Source organism: Pelodiscus sinensis, chromosome 2, assembly GCF_049634645.1.
Source record: "Pelodiscus sinensis isolate JC-2024 chromosome 2, ASM4963464v1, whole genome shotgun sequence".
Taxonomy (NCBI): Eukaryota; Metazoa; Chordata; order Testudines; family Trionychidae; genus Pelodiscus; species Pelodiscus sinensis.
The window spans coordinates 37,364,999-37,381,980 of NC_134712.1; the positions used below are offsets into that span (position 1 = coordinate 37,364,999).

The window sequence follows — 16,982 nt, forward strand, 5'->3', positions numbered from 1 at the left end:
CTTCCCCTCCACCCTCCTCCCTGGCCAGCCCCGCTCCCCCTGACACCCTCCCAGCCAGCCCTGCTCCCCTTCGGCCAGTTCTCCCCCGGCGAGCCCCGCTCCCTCTGAACCTCTCTTGGCCAGCCCTGCTTCTTGCCATCTGGTTCTCTCCCCCCCCCCACTTCCTCCTGGCCAGCCCTGCTCCCCTCCCGGCAGGTCTCCCCCACCTCCCAATCTGAGAACAAGTGTGTCCGGTATTTTTTTTGAAGCCATCTGGTAACCCTAGGGAGCAGAGGTTGGCTGAAGGAGGAGCCTGCAACTCTGGGGCCTATATCTGTATCTCTTCCACTGGGTGGCATCTGCTGGCTCTCTCCGTCAAGGCCTTTGAGGAGCAGTGGGCACTGTCTGGGGTTCTCTGCTTGGTGTTCCTATCCAGCTCCCTCATTTTAGCCCTTTGACCTCCACATCCGTCCCTATTTTTCTCTTTATTTGTCCTCCATAATTGCTTGGGGGCCTGGGCTCTGTGGACCCTCCCCGTAGGCTGGGGTGGGAGGTCCTTTAGATGTGGGTGGGCTTATGCCTGCCCACCTCCCAGACTCCAATAGGACCAGTTCCTGTGACTCTCTGTTCCTTTCAGAAAGGCTTATGTTCCTGTAAATTCCACCTGGTGAAATATCTCACATCACCAATATAAAAAAAGACAAAACAACCAACAACATAATCTTTCTACAGTGTTTGTGTATTACAAAAGTGCATCTAAACTTGTTTCACACACTATTATTACAGGAAAAGTGCTACTTCAGGGTTTAAAAAAACAGGAGTCTGCTTAGGATTCTAAATCCAAGTTTAGGCACCTAAATAAGTGGCCTGCATTTCAAGTAGTGCTAATTACCCATTTTTATTTAAGTACCTAAAAATGGAGGTAGGAGTCTAAGTTTAAGCTTTATATACAAATTAATTATTTTAGAAGCTTGTGTTTTTGACCATTTAAGATTGATCCATAAATTCTTGGTTTCTTCTCAGTTTTGTTGACTATAAAGAAGTAAATACTTTCACATGATTTTGAGCTGCAGTGTAGTTAATTAAAATAACCTTGCCCCTAAATATGATGGCTCATATATGTAGGCTTGTTTGTTCTTGGTGCCACAGTTCAGTGTTTATGATCAAATAGGAGATGTATATATTTAGCTCATTTTATGATGATACTATATAAACAATAGTTACAAGTAGGCTGTTTTATCCTTGTGTTCTTATAGCTACTGCAGAAATTATGTTAAGTTTCAGATTATCTTGAGATAAGACTACAACCCAGCAGCTCAAAGTTCAGAAGAGATCATTACCTTCAAGGACAAAAGCAGCTGAGTTTGTCATCCTTTGCTTTATAGCAGTAGTACTTCATTTTTTCTGATAAACAGTCTGGTACTGCAAGCTAGTAGTTTAACACTAGCGTGGAGATCTATCAGTAGTGGATAGCACTACTTTTGTGAATCTGAACTGACGTGCCATGCTAGGAATACTGTGTAAGGTACCCCTCTCCAAGAAAATAAAGAAAAATAACTTTCATTATGGCAGGAGGAGTATTACTTTTGTTTAAAAAAATGTCGAGATTTGGTACTATGTGTTTCCTATAAGGTAAATCCTGAATTCATTTGTAAAATACAAGTATTTGACTTGATGAAATCCATTATTTGTTACTGAAATATTTATTCTCTGAAAATTGTAGAGAATATTTTGGTTGTATAACATTCCACTTTTCTTGAGAATATGAATTTAATTTTAGATTGTGGTGTTTAAACAAGGTACCAGGGCTTTCATAGACTATCAAAAATATGTTCAGGGATTCTGATGAAAATCTCAAATTTGTGTCCCCCCTCCCACCAATATTTCAAATAGACCTTTATATTTTGGTAGGTATGCCATGTAGAGTGGTAAGAATAAATTGTCTCATTTTTTTACTTCACTCAGTGGTTACTTTATTTTGTTTTCCCTTCTGTGCTATAAAGTTCCATTATCTGTGTAGGATGGTTACAGTGAACGAGTACTATGTTGTTGTAAAACCTCCCCCCGCCTTCTTAAATGGGGAAAAGTGGTGATCCCAGCTGAACCTGATTTCAGAAGTGAATATGTCTCTTTTAATATATCATTTGTTGCTATCTATGCAACTTTTTGTTATTTTATACAGCAACTGATGAAATTCTCATTTAATATTAACATATGACACTTCATTGATAAAAAACTTTCCCCCATCTTATTAGGTGATAGTTCATACGGATGCTTCAGAAAGGTGTCTATTCATCTTTCTTTTCCTCCTCTTATGCATGTAGCTCCTCAATTAGGGTAAAGTCTAGGGTCATGAAAATCAATGGCAAAAATCTCTTGGATTTAAACAGGACAAAGAAAGGACATATAGTGTGATTCTTTCCCCCCACCCCATCTGTAGTCCTGAGGGAATTCTGCACGCTTGTCCTGCCCCTGCCACCCCTATTCCCTGAGGCCCTGATCCTACCATGTCCCTTCTCTGAGGCCCCATCCCCACTCGTTCCATCCCCCCTTCCTCTGTCACTCACTCTGTCCCACCCTCACTTACTTTCACTGGGATGACACAGAGGTGGTACAAGGGTTTGGGAGGGAGTGTGGCCAGTGGTTTGGGGCTGAGAGATTTGGAGTGTGGGAGGGGATTTTGGGTTGAGCTTGGGACAGGGGGTTGGAGTGCAAGCTGGGAGTGAGTTTGGCAGGAAGTTCATGACTAGGGCAGGGGCACTGGAACTGGAGGAGGAAGGGGCTGTGGGCTCTGGGATAGAGTTTGCCTGTGGGAGGGCTCAGGGCTGGGGAAGAAGGTTGAGGTGCAAGAGTGGGTGCTGATTGTGAGTTCTGGAAGGAGGACACTGAGGGTTGGGGCAGGGAGGTTGAGGTGTGGGAGAGAATGAGTGCTGCAGTGCTTACCTTGAATGGTTCACTGTCAGTGGGGTTAAGGCAGGCTCCTTGCTTGCCCTGGTTTAATGTCTCTCAGAAGTGGCCAGAATGTCCTTGTAGCAGCTAGGTGGTGGTAGAGGTAGGTGGTTTCGTAGGCTATCCCTTCCAGAAGGCATTGCTCCCATAGTTCCCATTGGCCACAGATCCCAGCCAAGGGGAGCTGCAGAGTTGTTACTTGGAGTCGGGGCAGAATGCAGAGACCTCTGGCTCCCCACCTAAGGGGCGCTTCAAGGAAGGACATGTCAAATGTTTTTGAGAGCGTTGTGGTGCCAGGACAGGCAGGGAACTTTCCTTAATCCTGCTGCACACTGGACTTTTATTGGCCAATGTTTTGGTTTGACAACAGGAGCCTCTAAGAGATCAAGCCCAATTCCAGGAGAATCCCAATGAATCTAAGAGGGTTTCAACCTCACTCCTGGGGGAACTGTTCAGTGAGAAATACTTTTCTGTAAGGAAACAAAATATCTGTGGGGAACATCAATTTTGTGAATGTGCAGTGGTACAGAATTCCTCCAAGAGTACTACCTGGAGAATTTTTCTGTGTGTCTTTCAACAAAGTGGTATGTAGGATAAAATGTTGCCATTTTCACATTTTCTGTAAGACCTTTTCATACCTAGAAAGGTAATGACATTATTTTACTTATTTTATTGTGCCTTCAATGGCATCTTGTCCATTTTTATAATTAGTTTTAAATCACATTGGCAGAATCAAGGTGTTTGTTTACACCTGAATATTTTAGATTGCAAAATCAAATAAGACTGATCTGATTTTCTTCAGCAGTTCGATTTGTTCAATCTAGAAATTAAGTTAATAGATGGGAAGTGGATCTAATTCTTACTAGCAATATTTTTTAGATATATCTGCCGAACCAGGAAGTGCCCTTCTATGACATTCTGAAAGGGCAAAATCTTCTTTTGAAACTGATAACAAAATAATAGATAAAATAAAGAATGATCTGCCCAATAAGGTACAATTTAAATAAAGTAAATCCAGTGGGAAATAGCTATATTGATAGCAGATGGATTTGTTGCCTGAATCTCATTCGTATTGGAAATTCTAGACCAATTAAAAATTGTACTCCAGATTCTCATTCTGATAAAGAAAAAAAATCGTATAAAATGATGTGTTTATTTTGCTATAGTGTTGTGATTTTGCTGAATTTTTCAACTTTCTATTTTTATTTTCATTTTTTATTTAGGCTATTTTTATGATTCCCACAAATCCACCACCAACATTCCGGAAGCCGGAGCTCTGGTCCGATGAATTTACTGATTTTGTGAAAAAATGTTTAGTGAAGAATCCTGAGCAGAGAGCTACTGCAACACAACTCCTACAAGTCAGTATTTCAGTTGTTAAAGCAGTCTATCCTCTTCGATTTTCTAGCTTCAGAACATCTGTGAGGATTTCTAGAAGCCAAGAGCAATGCTGTTCTGATCACATGATCTTTCTTGACATTTATCTAACTATAAGTACAGAGATTCAAATAACAGCAAGCCGAAGCAAATGATAAGATATGAAATAAAATCTTAATGCACATTTCAAATTTAGACTTACTTTTAACTGGATATGCTCATGTATTGTGGTGATGTATGCACAAAATCCTTGAAGGGCTTTACAAACAGTTTGTCTGGATTCTGTCTGTATAACTTAGCTGGCATGAGCAGGCCCACATTAAGAGAAGATGAGCCTGAATAAGTGATTGCTGAAACAACTAAATATTGTGAATATAGTTAAAAAGGGAGACAGAAACTAACTAAACTAACTATTGTGAGTATCATGAGCTTTTGTGGGCACAGCCTACTTCTTCAGATGACCTGAGTGTTGGATGTCCAGAACCAAAATAAATGAGGGAAGAAGGGTGGGTGGGGGGCGGAAGGGAGGGTGGACAGAAAGAGGCAGAGGGTAAATAAATATCTAAGGCTTAGTCTACACTGCAGGGTTTTTGCACAAGAAGCCTTTTGCGGAAGAGTTCTTGTGCAAAAACTTCTTGTGCGAAAGCGCATCCAGACCTCAAAGCGCATCGCAAAAGTGATATGCTTGTGCACAAGAGAGCTCCCACACTGCATGGATGCTCTTGTGCAAGAAAGCTCTGATGGCCATTCACAGAATGGCCATCAGAGCACCTTTGCTTTTTCCAAAAGGGGTTTCTAGCACAAACCCCCCTCCGGAGCATCCACACATGCCTTTTTGCGCAAGAACTGTAATGCAAAAAGGAGTTATTCTTCGTGGGGAGAGGAATAACTCTACTGGCAAAAGCCTCTGTTATGTTGATTTTCTTGTGCAAAAACGCACTTGAGGTGTGGACGCTCTGCCGGTTTTCGCACAAAAACCTTGTAGTGTAGACATAGCCAAAGAGAAAGCCGAGTATGTATGTAACAAGGCTATAGTATATACCAAGGCTATAGTGTAAATCAAGGTTCGCTGTAAGCTGCACACCTGCGTGCTCGCGCAGCTGTTTTCTGAGCTTCTCTCAGTTCAAAGCTCCTATGCAGGCATGGAGCTCAACTGATCTGCAGGGGGAGGGGCATCTCACTGAGCAAGCAGCTAAATGGGAGCTAGCTACCTGCTTGAACTGAGGAGCTCAAAGAGCTAGTAAATAGGGAGATGAGACAATTAGTGGTGAGGATGAGGGAGGATGGAGTAAATAAGTAATTGGCTGATGAGGAATCAGAGGGGAGGGGAGCTTAGAGTGTCCCTCTGCAGAAGGAGAGAGAGGCAGAAACTCATCACTCTCTAGCCTCCTGGGAAGGGGGAGATAAGGGGCTGATTGCATGGGGTAGACGGGGGAAAAACAGGGTGGGTGGGTGCTTGCATCTGGCATCTGTGCAGTGAGGTGGAAGCAGTGGGCAGTTTGTTTGGGGTCTCTCACTTGCTGCAGTCCTCTCTGTCTGTCTGGGTTGAGGGGGGATGTGTGAGAGCCAGGATATTTGCATTTCAAAGTTTACATTAGGTGTTAATGGCTTAAGATAAGAAAGAAAAAGATTCTTTAAACAGAATGTTTTTGGAGTGTTGCAGATACCTAAAACTCTGAACTTAATGATTTTTTAAAATCCTGTGTTACTAATTAATACATGGTAATTGTATTGCATTAAGACCATATTTTTACTATGTGATAGAATTCTGGCTCTTATGAGTCAGAAGTAGCAAGTACTAGCTTGAGCTGTTAGAAAGGTTGATACATGGACTCCAAGGGTAGTGTTAATTTTCTTTATTTGACTTCATATTAAATATCATAAACATTGCTTCTTGTTAAATATTCCGTATTTTAATATATTTTCTTCCACACATATGGGCTGCTTACAATTGTGTGTGTTTTTTGTTTGTATTGGTGGTGTGCATCCACACACACACTACTTCAATATAGGAGGTGGTGCACATATGAAATTTCAACCCACCCAAAAGAAAATTCAACCCACCCAAGGATAGAAAATGTTAGAGTGAACACTGGTGTTGACAATGACATAATTAAGTCAGTGTAAGCTGCTTCACATTGACCTTAGTCTGTACGATAGACATGCCATCAATTTCAAGGATAGATCTATGTGCTATCTCTGGATTGCAATTTTTTCAATTGTCATTTTTCATTTGGTATAATAACTTACTCTGCCAGTCTCAGAACTGTAGGTATGTTCACTTGGTCTGAGAAATTCCATGGAAGTAGTGATGGAATAGTGTAGTTGACAACATGCATATGAAGTAGGGTAAATTAAATGGCTTTGAATTAAAAATAATCTGCATAATAAAAGGTAATGGAGATTTTTTGCTTGTTTTACATTTCAGCATTGCAAATTATTAAATAATTCATGACATATTAATATATATATTTTTTGAAGTAAGCAACAGCTACCCTGCTTTATGTCCAGTAATTTGTGTTGTCTGCTTGTTAAGATTAATTAAATGTTGTAACTGAATATCTGAAAAAGTTTATTTTTCTGTGTCAGACAATCACCATTCTACTCATATACTATGTACATTTCCTTTGGACAATTACACGCTTAACTATAAAACAGTTGTATTATATATGGTAGTTACATTTTCCCATGGCTTGCTCTATAAAAACCCCAAATAAAGAAACCTAAATCTTATTTAGTTGCAGAGCAGCTAAGAGAGATTATATGTTTCCCTAACCTAGATTTTAATTTCTGTCTGATACGAAAAACTATTGTTAAATAGTCTGTGATATTGAATAACATGTTATTTTTATCATCTGTTACTTGTAATAAAGCTGTAGCCGAAAAGTGTTTATTGTATTTGTGTTATATAATTTCTTGATTTTGTTTTCTAGCATACTTTTATTAAGAATGCCAAGCCAGTCTCAATTTTAAGAGACCTGATCACGGAAGCAATGGAGATCAAGGCAAAGAGACATGAAGAACAACAAAGGGAACTGGAAGAGGAGGACGAAAACTCGGTATTTAAAAAAATTTGTATTTTATGGGTGGTGTTTGTTTGTTTATTTTATAATTTTCTCCCTATATAAATGTTCCTCAGCTTGCAAGTTCAGAACTTTTACCTGTGTTCATGTTGAGTAATACTCCGCTGACTACTGAAGCATTAGCCTGTTTCCAATACAACGTTACCTAGTTGTACTGATCTATGAGGTCTTTTTTAACTAAAAATGCTTTTTCTACCTGTGGTATGCTACAGTAAATGAAAATGCCTGGGCTAAGGTTTTAAAAAATGAGTCAAGATATTCAAGGTATGCTTCTGAATCCATATTTAGGTATCTGAATAAGTAGTCTGACTTCAAAAGTTATGAGTACCCTACATCTTCCTCTGATGTCAGTTATAGAAAACAGTAATTTAAAGTATCAAATAGTAATTTGTGAATTACGTTGGTCGATGTTGCTATTTTCACATTATGCGCATGATTTTTCACAAAGCTGTATTTGGGACATGAATTAGGAAGTAAATGGGATGTATGTTGTTTGTTCTGCAGTACTAAGAGTAAATCATTCTTCCTTCATTTCATTACCAACATTAAATTTATTTATTGCAAGCCTGTGAAATGTGGTCAAGGAGATAATATCTCCAATGGAAAAAGACATTGTTCCGTGTGTTTCAAACAAATGCATTGCCATGCATCATCATTGGAAGAACCAAGGTCATACCAGAGCAAGGTGGAATAAAAAGTTGATGGCTTGAATCTTAATATGAATCTGACAGTTATGAACAAATTGAAAGTCATACATTTTCATAATGTATTGTGTATCATCACAATCCGAACTAAAGAAACTTTGTTAGGTACTCTGGATTTTAGTATGATGACATATATATAGTATATAGTCTAGTAAAATGTAGAATGCTTGATTTGGGTATGGCATAAGATGTGTTCTGTGTTTACATGATGTTTTAACCCTGACTGACAGTATGGGTATGTCTAAACTACAAAGTTAATTCGAACTAACAGCCGTTAGTTCGAATTAACTTTAATAGCGGCTATACGTGCAAACCTCTAGTTCAAATCTAAATCGAACTAGCAGAGAGCTTAATTCGAACTAGGTAAACCTTATTCTACAAGGACTAACGCCTAGTTCGAATTAAGTAGTTTGAATTAAGGGCTGTGTAGTCACTTAATTGGAACTAGTTGGAAGCTAGTCCTTCCCAGGTTGCCCTGGTGGCCACTGTGAGCCAAACCAGGGAAACTTTTCTGCCCCCCTCCCGGCCCCAGAGTCCTTAAAGGGGCATGGTCTGGCTACAGTGCTCGAGCCAGTTGCAAGCCTGCCAGCACCTAGACAGCAGACCCTGCAGCTGGCATGGCATGGCATGAGCCAGCCACCCGCTGCCACCCAACCCTCTGCCTCTTCCCAGGACCAGGCTGGCGGCTCCCAGGAGCCTGCCCGGGGCTGCAAGAGGCGGGTGCCCGCCTGGTCTAGTGCGGAGATCGTGGACCTCATCGAGGTTTGGGGGGAGACCTCCAACGTCCACGACCTCCGCACTAGGCACAGGAATGAGGCCGTCTAGGGCAGGATAGCTGCCAGCCTGGCCACCAAAGGCCACATGCGAATCCAGGAGCAGGTATGCATGAAAATCAAGTTGGTCCAGTGAGACCCCCCCGACCCTGAGCCCTGAGCTTAGAACATAAGAATATAAGAATGGCCATACTGGGTCAGACCAAAGGTCCATCTAGCCCAGTAGCCTGTGTGCCGACAGCGGCCAGCACCAGGTACCCAGAGGGAATGGACCGAAGACAATGACCAAGCGATTTGTCTCATGCCATCCATCTCCAGTCTTCCACAAACAGAGGCCAGGAACACTATTCCTACCCCCTGGCTAATAGCACTCCATGGACCCAACCTCCATGAATTTTTCTAACTTCTCTTTAAACTCTGTTATAGTTCTAGCCTTCATAGCCTCCTGTGGCAAGGAGTTCCACAGGTTGACTATTTGCTGTGTCAAGAAGAACTTTCGCTTATTAGTTTTAAACCTGCTTTCCATTCATTTCATTTGGTGTCCTCTAGTCCTTCTGTTATGGGAACTAATTAAGAACTTTTCTTTATTCACCCTCACCACACCATTCATGATTTTATAGACCTCTATCATATCCCCCCTCAATCTCCTCTTTTGTAAGCTGAAAAGTCCCAGTCCCTTTAGCCTCTCTTCATATGGGACCTGTTCCAAACCCCTAATCATTGTAGTTGCCCTTTTCTGAACCTTTTCCAAGGCCAAAATATCTTTTTTGAGGTGAGGAGACCACATTTGTACACAGTATTGAAGATATGGCATACCATAGTTTTATACTTCCCCTCCTCCTTCTTCCCCTGGCTTCCCCCTTCCAGCTCCCTCCTCCCAGGTTTTCCCCTCCCCTCTCCCACCCTCTCTCTTCCCCTCTCCCACCTCCTTTTCCCAGTCTCCCCAGAGGTTAATCCCCTCCCTGCAGTTTTGTTAAATAAAGAGAGTTTTTATTTTTGAACACACATGTCCTTTATTTTTTCATCAGGAAGGGGGGCTAGGGAGAGGTAAGTGGAAGGAGGTGAGGGAGGAATGGGGCACGAGCCCCTGATGGGGAGGAATGGGGTGGCTCTGTGGGCTCCTCGGGGTTGAAGCTCTCCTGCAGGGCCTCCTGGATCCTGACAGCCCCCCGATTGACCCCCCCCGGATGGCAGCCTGTGGCAAGTGCAGCCGGGCTGATGGCCGAGTGCTGTGATGTGCCGAGTGTGAGCACTCAGGGCACTCCAAGACAGGAGTGCTTTGCTGTCCCTCATCTAGTTAAACAAGCAAGCAGGGAACCCTGAGAACTGTCTGTCTGGGGTGGGGGTCGGGTCCCTTTAAGCACAGCCCTCGGCTAGTTTGAGGCAGCAACTCCACACTCTTAAGTCCTAACCTGATGCCCTGCTGGCACTGGTTCCGGCCATCCTTAACCTCGGTTCAGGGTCCACTCAATGTGGACATGCTATTTCGAATTAGCAAAACGCTAATTCGAATTACTTTTTAGGTCTAGCTGCACTAATTCGAATTAGCTTAGTTCGAATTAACTAATTCAAATTAAGTTAGTTCGAATTAGTGCTGTAGTGTAGACATACCCTGGGTGTTTTTAAAATTGATTAATTTTGGGTAATATTTGTCTAGTCAATTATAAAACCAGGTGGGAAGAATGGAAGTAGCCTTTCTATGTCAAGAAACATACCCAGATATGGAACTTTGTGCCTTCATATGCAGTTTTGTTATTGATTTAATCAGGAGATCTTGACTGATCAAAAAGGAGTTGTACAAAAAGTGGAAACTAGGTCATATTTCAAAGGATGAATATGAACAAATAGTACAAGTATGTAAAGGCAAAAATAGAAAGGCCAAGGCACAAAACAAGCTCAAACAAGCCAGAGAGATAAAGTATAACAAGAAAACATTCTACAACTATATGAGAAGCAAGAGGAAGACCAAGAGCAAGGTAGGACCATGACTCAGTGAAGAGGAAAAAACAGTAAGAGAAAATGAGGAAATGGCAGATATGCTTAATGACTATTTGTTTTGGTTTTCACCGGGAAGGTTGTTGGTGGTTGGATGCCTAACATAGTGAATGCTGGTGAAAATGGGGAAGGTTCAGAATCTAAAATAGGAAAAGAACTAGTTAAAATTACTTAGACAAATTATATATCTATAAGTCACCAGGCCCTGATGAAATGCATCCTTGAAAATACTCAAGAAGTTGACTGAAGAGATATTTCATCAGCTATTATCTTTTAAAAGTCATGGAATACAAAAGAGATTCCAGAGATTTGAAAAAGGCAAATATAGTGCCCATCTATAAAAAGGGACATAACAATCCACGGAATTACTAACCACTCATCTTAACTTCTGTAACAGGAAAGATAATAGAGCAAATAATGAAGGAATCCATTTGCAAAAGAATAGAAGATAATAAGGTGATAAATAACAGCACAGCTTTATAAACAACAAATCAACCTTATAGATTTATTTGACAGGATAACAAGCCTTGTGGCTAAGGAGGAAGCAGTAGAGGTAGTATATCTAAACTTCAGCAAGGCATTTGATACAGCCTTGCATGACCTTCTTATTAATAAACTAGGGAAATACAACCTAGATGGAGCTTCCCAGAGAGTAGTTATTAATTGTTCACAGTCATGCTTTGCTGAAAGGCATAATGAGTGGGGTTCCACAGGGATCGGTTTTGGGACTGGTTCTGTTAAATATCTTCATCAATTGTTTAGATAATGGCATAAGAGTAGGCTTATAAAGTTTGTGGATATTACTAAGCTGGAAGGGGTTCCAAGTTCTTTGGAGGATAAGATTATAAATCAAAATTATCTAGACAAAAGTGGAGAAATGGTCTGAGGTAAATAGCATGAAGTTTAATATGGACAAATGCAAAGTACCCCCCTTAGCAAGGATCAATCAGTTGCACACATACAAAATGGGAAATCTCTGCCTAGGAAGGAGTAATGCAGAAAGAGATCTAGGGGTCATAGTTGACCATAAACTAAACAAGTCAATAGTGTGACATTTAAAAAAAAAAAAAAAAGGAAAGGAAAGAAAACATCATTCTGGGATGTATTAACAGGAGGGTTATACGCAAGACACAAGAAGTAATTCCTCTGCTGTACTCCAGGCTTCAGCTGGAGTATTGTGTCCAGTTCTGGGTGTCTCATTTCAGGTAAAATGTAGACAAATTGTAAAAGTCCAGAGAAGAGCAATAAAAATGATTAAAGGTCTAGAAAACATGACTTGCAAGAGGAGATTGAACTAAATGGATTTGTTTAGTCTGTAAAAGAGAAGACTGAGAAGGGACATAACAGCTTTCAAGCATCTAAAAGGTTATTACAAGAAACAAGGATGTTAAGGAGAAACATTATTCTCTTTAACATCCGATTATATGACAAGGACCAATGGGCTTAGATTATAGTAATGGAGGTTTAGATGGACATTAGGAAAAATTTCCTAATTATCAGGGTAGTTAGTAAGCACTGGGATAAATTGTTGAGGTGGGTTGTGGAATCTCCATCTTTGGTGAGATAAACACCTGTTAGGTATGGTCTAGATCAGTGTTTCCCAAATAGTGCTTTGCAGAACCCCGTGGTGTTGGGGTGGGCTGGCTTTTTTGTTTGTTTGTTTGGTCGACAGTTTTCCCCGGTGTGTTTTTTTTTTAAAGGGTTCTGTGGCCAAATACAATTGGGGAACACTGATCTTGATGATGCTTGGTCCTGCCCTAAGTGCAGGGACTGAATTTGATGTCCTCTTGAGGTTCTTTCCAGCTCTGTTATTCTATGATTCTACTTAATTTATTGCAGAAGAGACTTTATTGGCAGGATCCTGAGCTGATGTTAATTTAGATTCCTAGAAGTGGTCCACAAATAACTGTATTCTGGAGCAGAACTTCACTTCATTAAAGGACCCTTAAAAGACCATTTCTCACAGATCTTTAAAAACTGCCTTTCTTGGCATGTTTCTCTTCCTATTTACAACCTCCTCGTGTTATGAGGAATAAGTAACACTTTCTTATCTACTTTCTGCACACCAGTCAATATTGTATATATCTCTGTCTCTATCATATCCTGCCTTTAGTCATCTCTTTTCCAAGCTGAACAGTCCCAGTCTTATTAATCTCTCCTTATATTGAAGCTGTTCCATAGCCCAAATAATTTTGTTACCCTTTTCTGAACTTTCTCCAGTTCCAGTTTATCTTTTTTGGAGATGGGCTGACCACATCTCCATGCAGTTCTAAAGATGTGAGAATACCAGGGATTTATACAGAGGCAAAATGATATTTTCTGTCTTATTAGTTATCCTTTTCCTAATGATTCCCAACATTCTGTTAGCTTTGTGACTTCCGCTGCACATTGAATGGATCTTTTCGGAAAATGATCGACATCATTCCAAAATCTTTTTCTTGCAGGGCAACAGCTAATTTGGCCCCCGTCATTTTATATGTATAGTTGGGATTATGTTTTCCAATGTGCATTGTTTTACATTTATCAACATGGAATTTCATCTGCCATTTTGTTGCCTAGTCACCCATTTTTGAGAGATCCCTTAGAAGTTCTTCTAGAGTAGTTATGTATCATCTGCAAATATTTGCCACTTCTCTATTTGCCTCATTTTCAGACCATTTATGAATAGGACTAGTCCCAGTACAGACCTCTGGGGATACCACTATTTACCTCTCTCTCTATTGTGAAAACTGACCATTTATTACCACCCTTTGTTTCCTATCTATTAACCAGTTACCAGTCTATGAAAGGACTGTCTCTTTTATCCCCTAACATATCCCATGACATACAGGCAGTCCCCGGTTTACATCAGTCCAACTTACGTCGGATCCCTAGTTACAAATGGCGGGGGGGGGGGGGGGCGCAGCTAATGCAGGGTGCCTCCCCCACTGTCGCTGCCTCCAGCGGTGTGGGGGGCGCTTCCCCCCAGCAGACCAGGGAGATGCGGAGCGGCTTTTCTCGCTGCGGAGGACGCGGGTCTGCTGGGGGGAACAAGACACCAGCCAAAAGGGGGCACCCCAGAGCAGAAAAATTAATTTCCTAGGGAACAGCAGGAGCAGCAGGCAGTGAGACCCGTTGTGTTACAGTCCCCACCTTGGGAGCAACAGCTCTTTCCCTCTTCAGCACTAGAGCTGCAAGTATCTTGTTAGTGTCATGTGAAATTAACAAGTCCCTTCCAGCCTGGCAGAGGTGAAGCTGAAAAATTACCCAGTGGTGTGGGTGGGCAAGAATGGGGAAGAGCAGGGCAGAAGGGAAGAGGGGATAAGCCCCAACCCCACACCCTGGCTGGAGCGGAGCAGGGTAAGCCCTGAGGGGATGGGTCTGGTTGCAAAGTGGGTGAGTGGACAATCAGGTCCCACCTGTGGCTAAACTCCTGTTCCCAACACAGAATTTTTCTTTAAAATTAATCCTGTGGATAAATTCACACACACACTTCACAGGAAGGGATTTCCATTTTCTGCTCAGCAGAATACAGCAACAGCTTTGATTGTATCAATATTTCACTGTGCTCTCCAATGACTATTGATTACACTTAATACCCATTTCACTGAACCATCTGTAGCAAATTCTATTTGGAACAGTAATATGCATTGAATATACTTTTTTTAGTTATAAAAAACAAAGATTCTGACTATTAAATGAATAACTGGGATCTTTCAGGTACCCCAAAAGGAAGATTTGGATATAGCATGAAACACTGAAACTTATGATCAATTTTTAATTAAAATATCAACCAAAAAAAAATCTTCATATCAAAACAGTATGTGTTTTTCTTAGAATAAGGAAGTTGTATGAGAATCAGGGTCTTTTCCACCTGACTCCAGCTCTCCGTTCCCCCCCCCCCCCAAATATGTACCAGTTCCGACTTACATACAAATTCAACTTAAGAACAAACCTACAGTCCCTATTTTGTACGTAACCCGGGGACTGCCTGTACTTATGTAAAATGAATTGAAAAATGCTGTTTTTATCTATCTTTTTTACAGTGCAAGTATTTGTAATACAATAATAACATAAAGTAAACACTGTGTGTATTGTGTTCTGTGTTGTAATTGAAATCAGTATATTTAAAAATGCTGAAAAAATCCAAAATATTTATTACTAGAAGACTTACCTGGTGTTGCCCAGGTCCTTCAGAGCAGTGAGCTGGTAGTGTGTGGGGGTACACCCCCTGGCCACCAAGTGCCTTTTCTCCTCTCACCAGCCCTGCCCCTGCCACAAGGGGCCTTCTCACTCCCCACAGTCCCTGCCCCCCCGGCTGCCACTAGGGGCTTTTTCTCTTTCCCAAACCTGCCCCCTGGCCACCAGGAGCATGTTCTCCCCCCACCCCCCCAAGGGCTGACAGGCAAGAAAGGGTTTAGGGCAGAGGGGCTACTTACCCAGTGTGATGTCCAGATGGTGGAGCCCCAGCCCTGCTAGTCACTCCCTTGAGGTCGTCTAGGTAGGGAGCTACATACTTGGCATGGAGGCATAGTAGCTTATCCATTAGTTGTTGAAAAGTAGCCGAAGCCCCATGAAGACCAAGAGGGAGGACTGTATATTGAAATAGCTCTTCTGGTATTGAGAACACCATCTTCTCCTTGGCGTCTTCAGCTAGGGGAATTTGCCAGTATCCCTTTGTCAGGTCTAGAGTTGTTAGGTATTGGGCTTCACCCAGATGGTCCACTAGTTTGTCTATGTGAGGGATGGGATATGCATCAAACTGGGATATCTCATTTAGCCGCCGAAAGTCACTGCAGAATCTTTTAGTGCCATCAGGTTTGGGCACCAGCACTATAGGGCTGGACCATTAACTGTGGGACTCCTCAATGATCCCCATCTTTAGCATCTTTTCCACTTCTGCTTTTATTTCTTCCCTTTTGGAAGCTGGCTCCTGGAAGGGCCTCATTGTCACTCTGGCTCCAGGGTCAGTAATTATGTGGTGGAACGCTTCCATCTTTTGACCTGAATTTGCTGAGAACATATGCTCGTTCTGGCAGATCATCTCAGTGACCTCCTTTTTCTGTTCTTCTGTTAAATCTTGAGCTATCTTTACTTGTACCGAGGATTCATTCACTGGGGCTGAGTCCCCACAGACAGTGGTAGAAGCCTCCCTCTCTTGACAGGGCTTTAAAAGATTGACATGGTATATCTGTTTTTGTTTTCAGCATACAGGCTACAGTACTTTATAATTTACTACCCCAGTAGGTTCAATTACCTTGTAGGGATCCTGACATTGGGCCAACAGCTTCCTTTTCTGCTGTGGGCACTAGCACCATTACTCGATCCCCAGGCTGGAGTTGCTGAACCTTAGCCTGTTGGTTGTAGTATTCTCACTGAGCCTCTTGGGCCTCCTCCATATGTTTTCTTAAGATGGGCGTAACTTGGGCTATGTGATCCTTCATTTGCAATGCATGTTCCGCTATATTCCTGCTCTCATTTGACTCTTCTTCACAGATCTCTTTTTCTATGTCTAAGATGCCCCAAGGGTTGTGTCCATACAGTAAGTCAAAGGGAGAGATTCTGGTGGAAGCTTGAGGGATCTTATGAAAGGTGAACATGAGGCAGGATATTAGCACATCCCAATCCTTCCCATCTTTGTCTACCACCTTTTGGATCATGGTCTTAAGGATCCTGTTTAATCTTTCTGTCAGTCCCCGTAATACACGAGGTTCGAAGGGATGCCGGAAAGGATGAGACCACAACTGGGGGTTTCAAAAAGAACAAACTGATTTTATTTTGATGGCGCCAGACAATCATCAGAACAAAAATTAAACAGATTGCCAGACAACACAAAACAATTCCCTGAGGCTTTTCTAAATCACAATAATTCCCAATAACTGCCCAGGGGTTAGGAACAGTTGAATTAACATTGGTATTATCCATAGGGCTGACTATTTACACAACTTTATACAAGGAAACAGTAAAAAATCTAAACCACAACTATTTATAAACTAACTTAGTAACTTTTTAGCCACTGTCACTTGGCAAGCAATAAGGACAACTAAAAAATCAACTAGGATAGGGATGATGGTGGGGGGGGGGGGGGTGTTATACCAGTTCTGGAGACAGCAGGAACACAAGTACCGGTCACACGCTCATAA

At 41.7% G+C, this 16,982-nt stretch overlaps 1 protein-coding gene across 5 annotated transcripts in view; it reads left to right on the top strand.

Annotated features, from left to right (window-relative positions):
• The window catches only part of STK3 (serine/threonine kinase 3), a 318,957-nt gene that overhangs the window by 145,114 nt on the left and 156,861 nt on the right, over positions 1-16,982 (top strand). For all 5 annotated transcript variants that reach the window (XM_075920320.1, XM_075920321.1, XM_075920323.1 and 2 more), the window contains exons 7-8: positions 4,152-4,289; positions 7,239-7,364. In XM_075920320.1, coding sequence (XP_075776435.1) covers positions 4,152-4,289; positions 7,239-7,364 — 264 coding nt within the window. The remainder of the gene's footprint in view (positions 1-4,151; positions 4,290-7,238; positions 7,365-16,982) is intronic.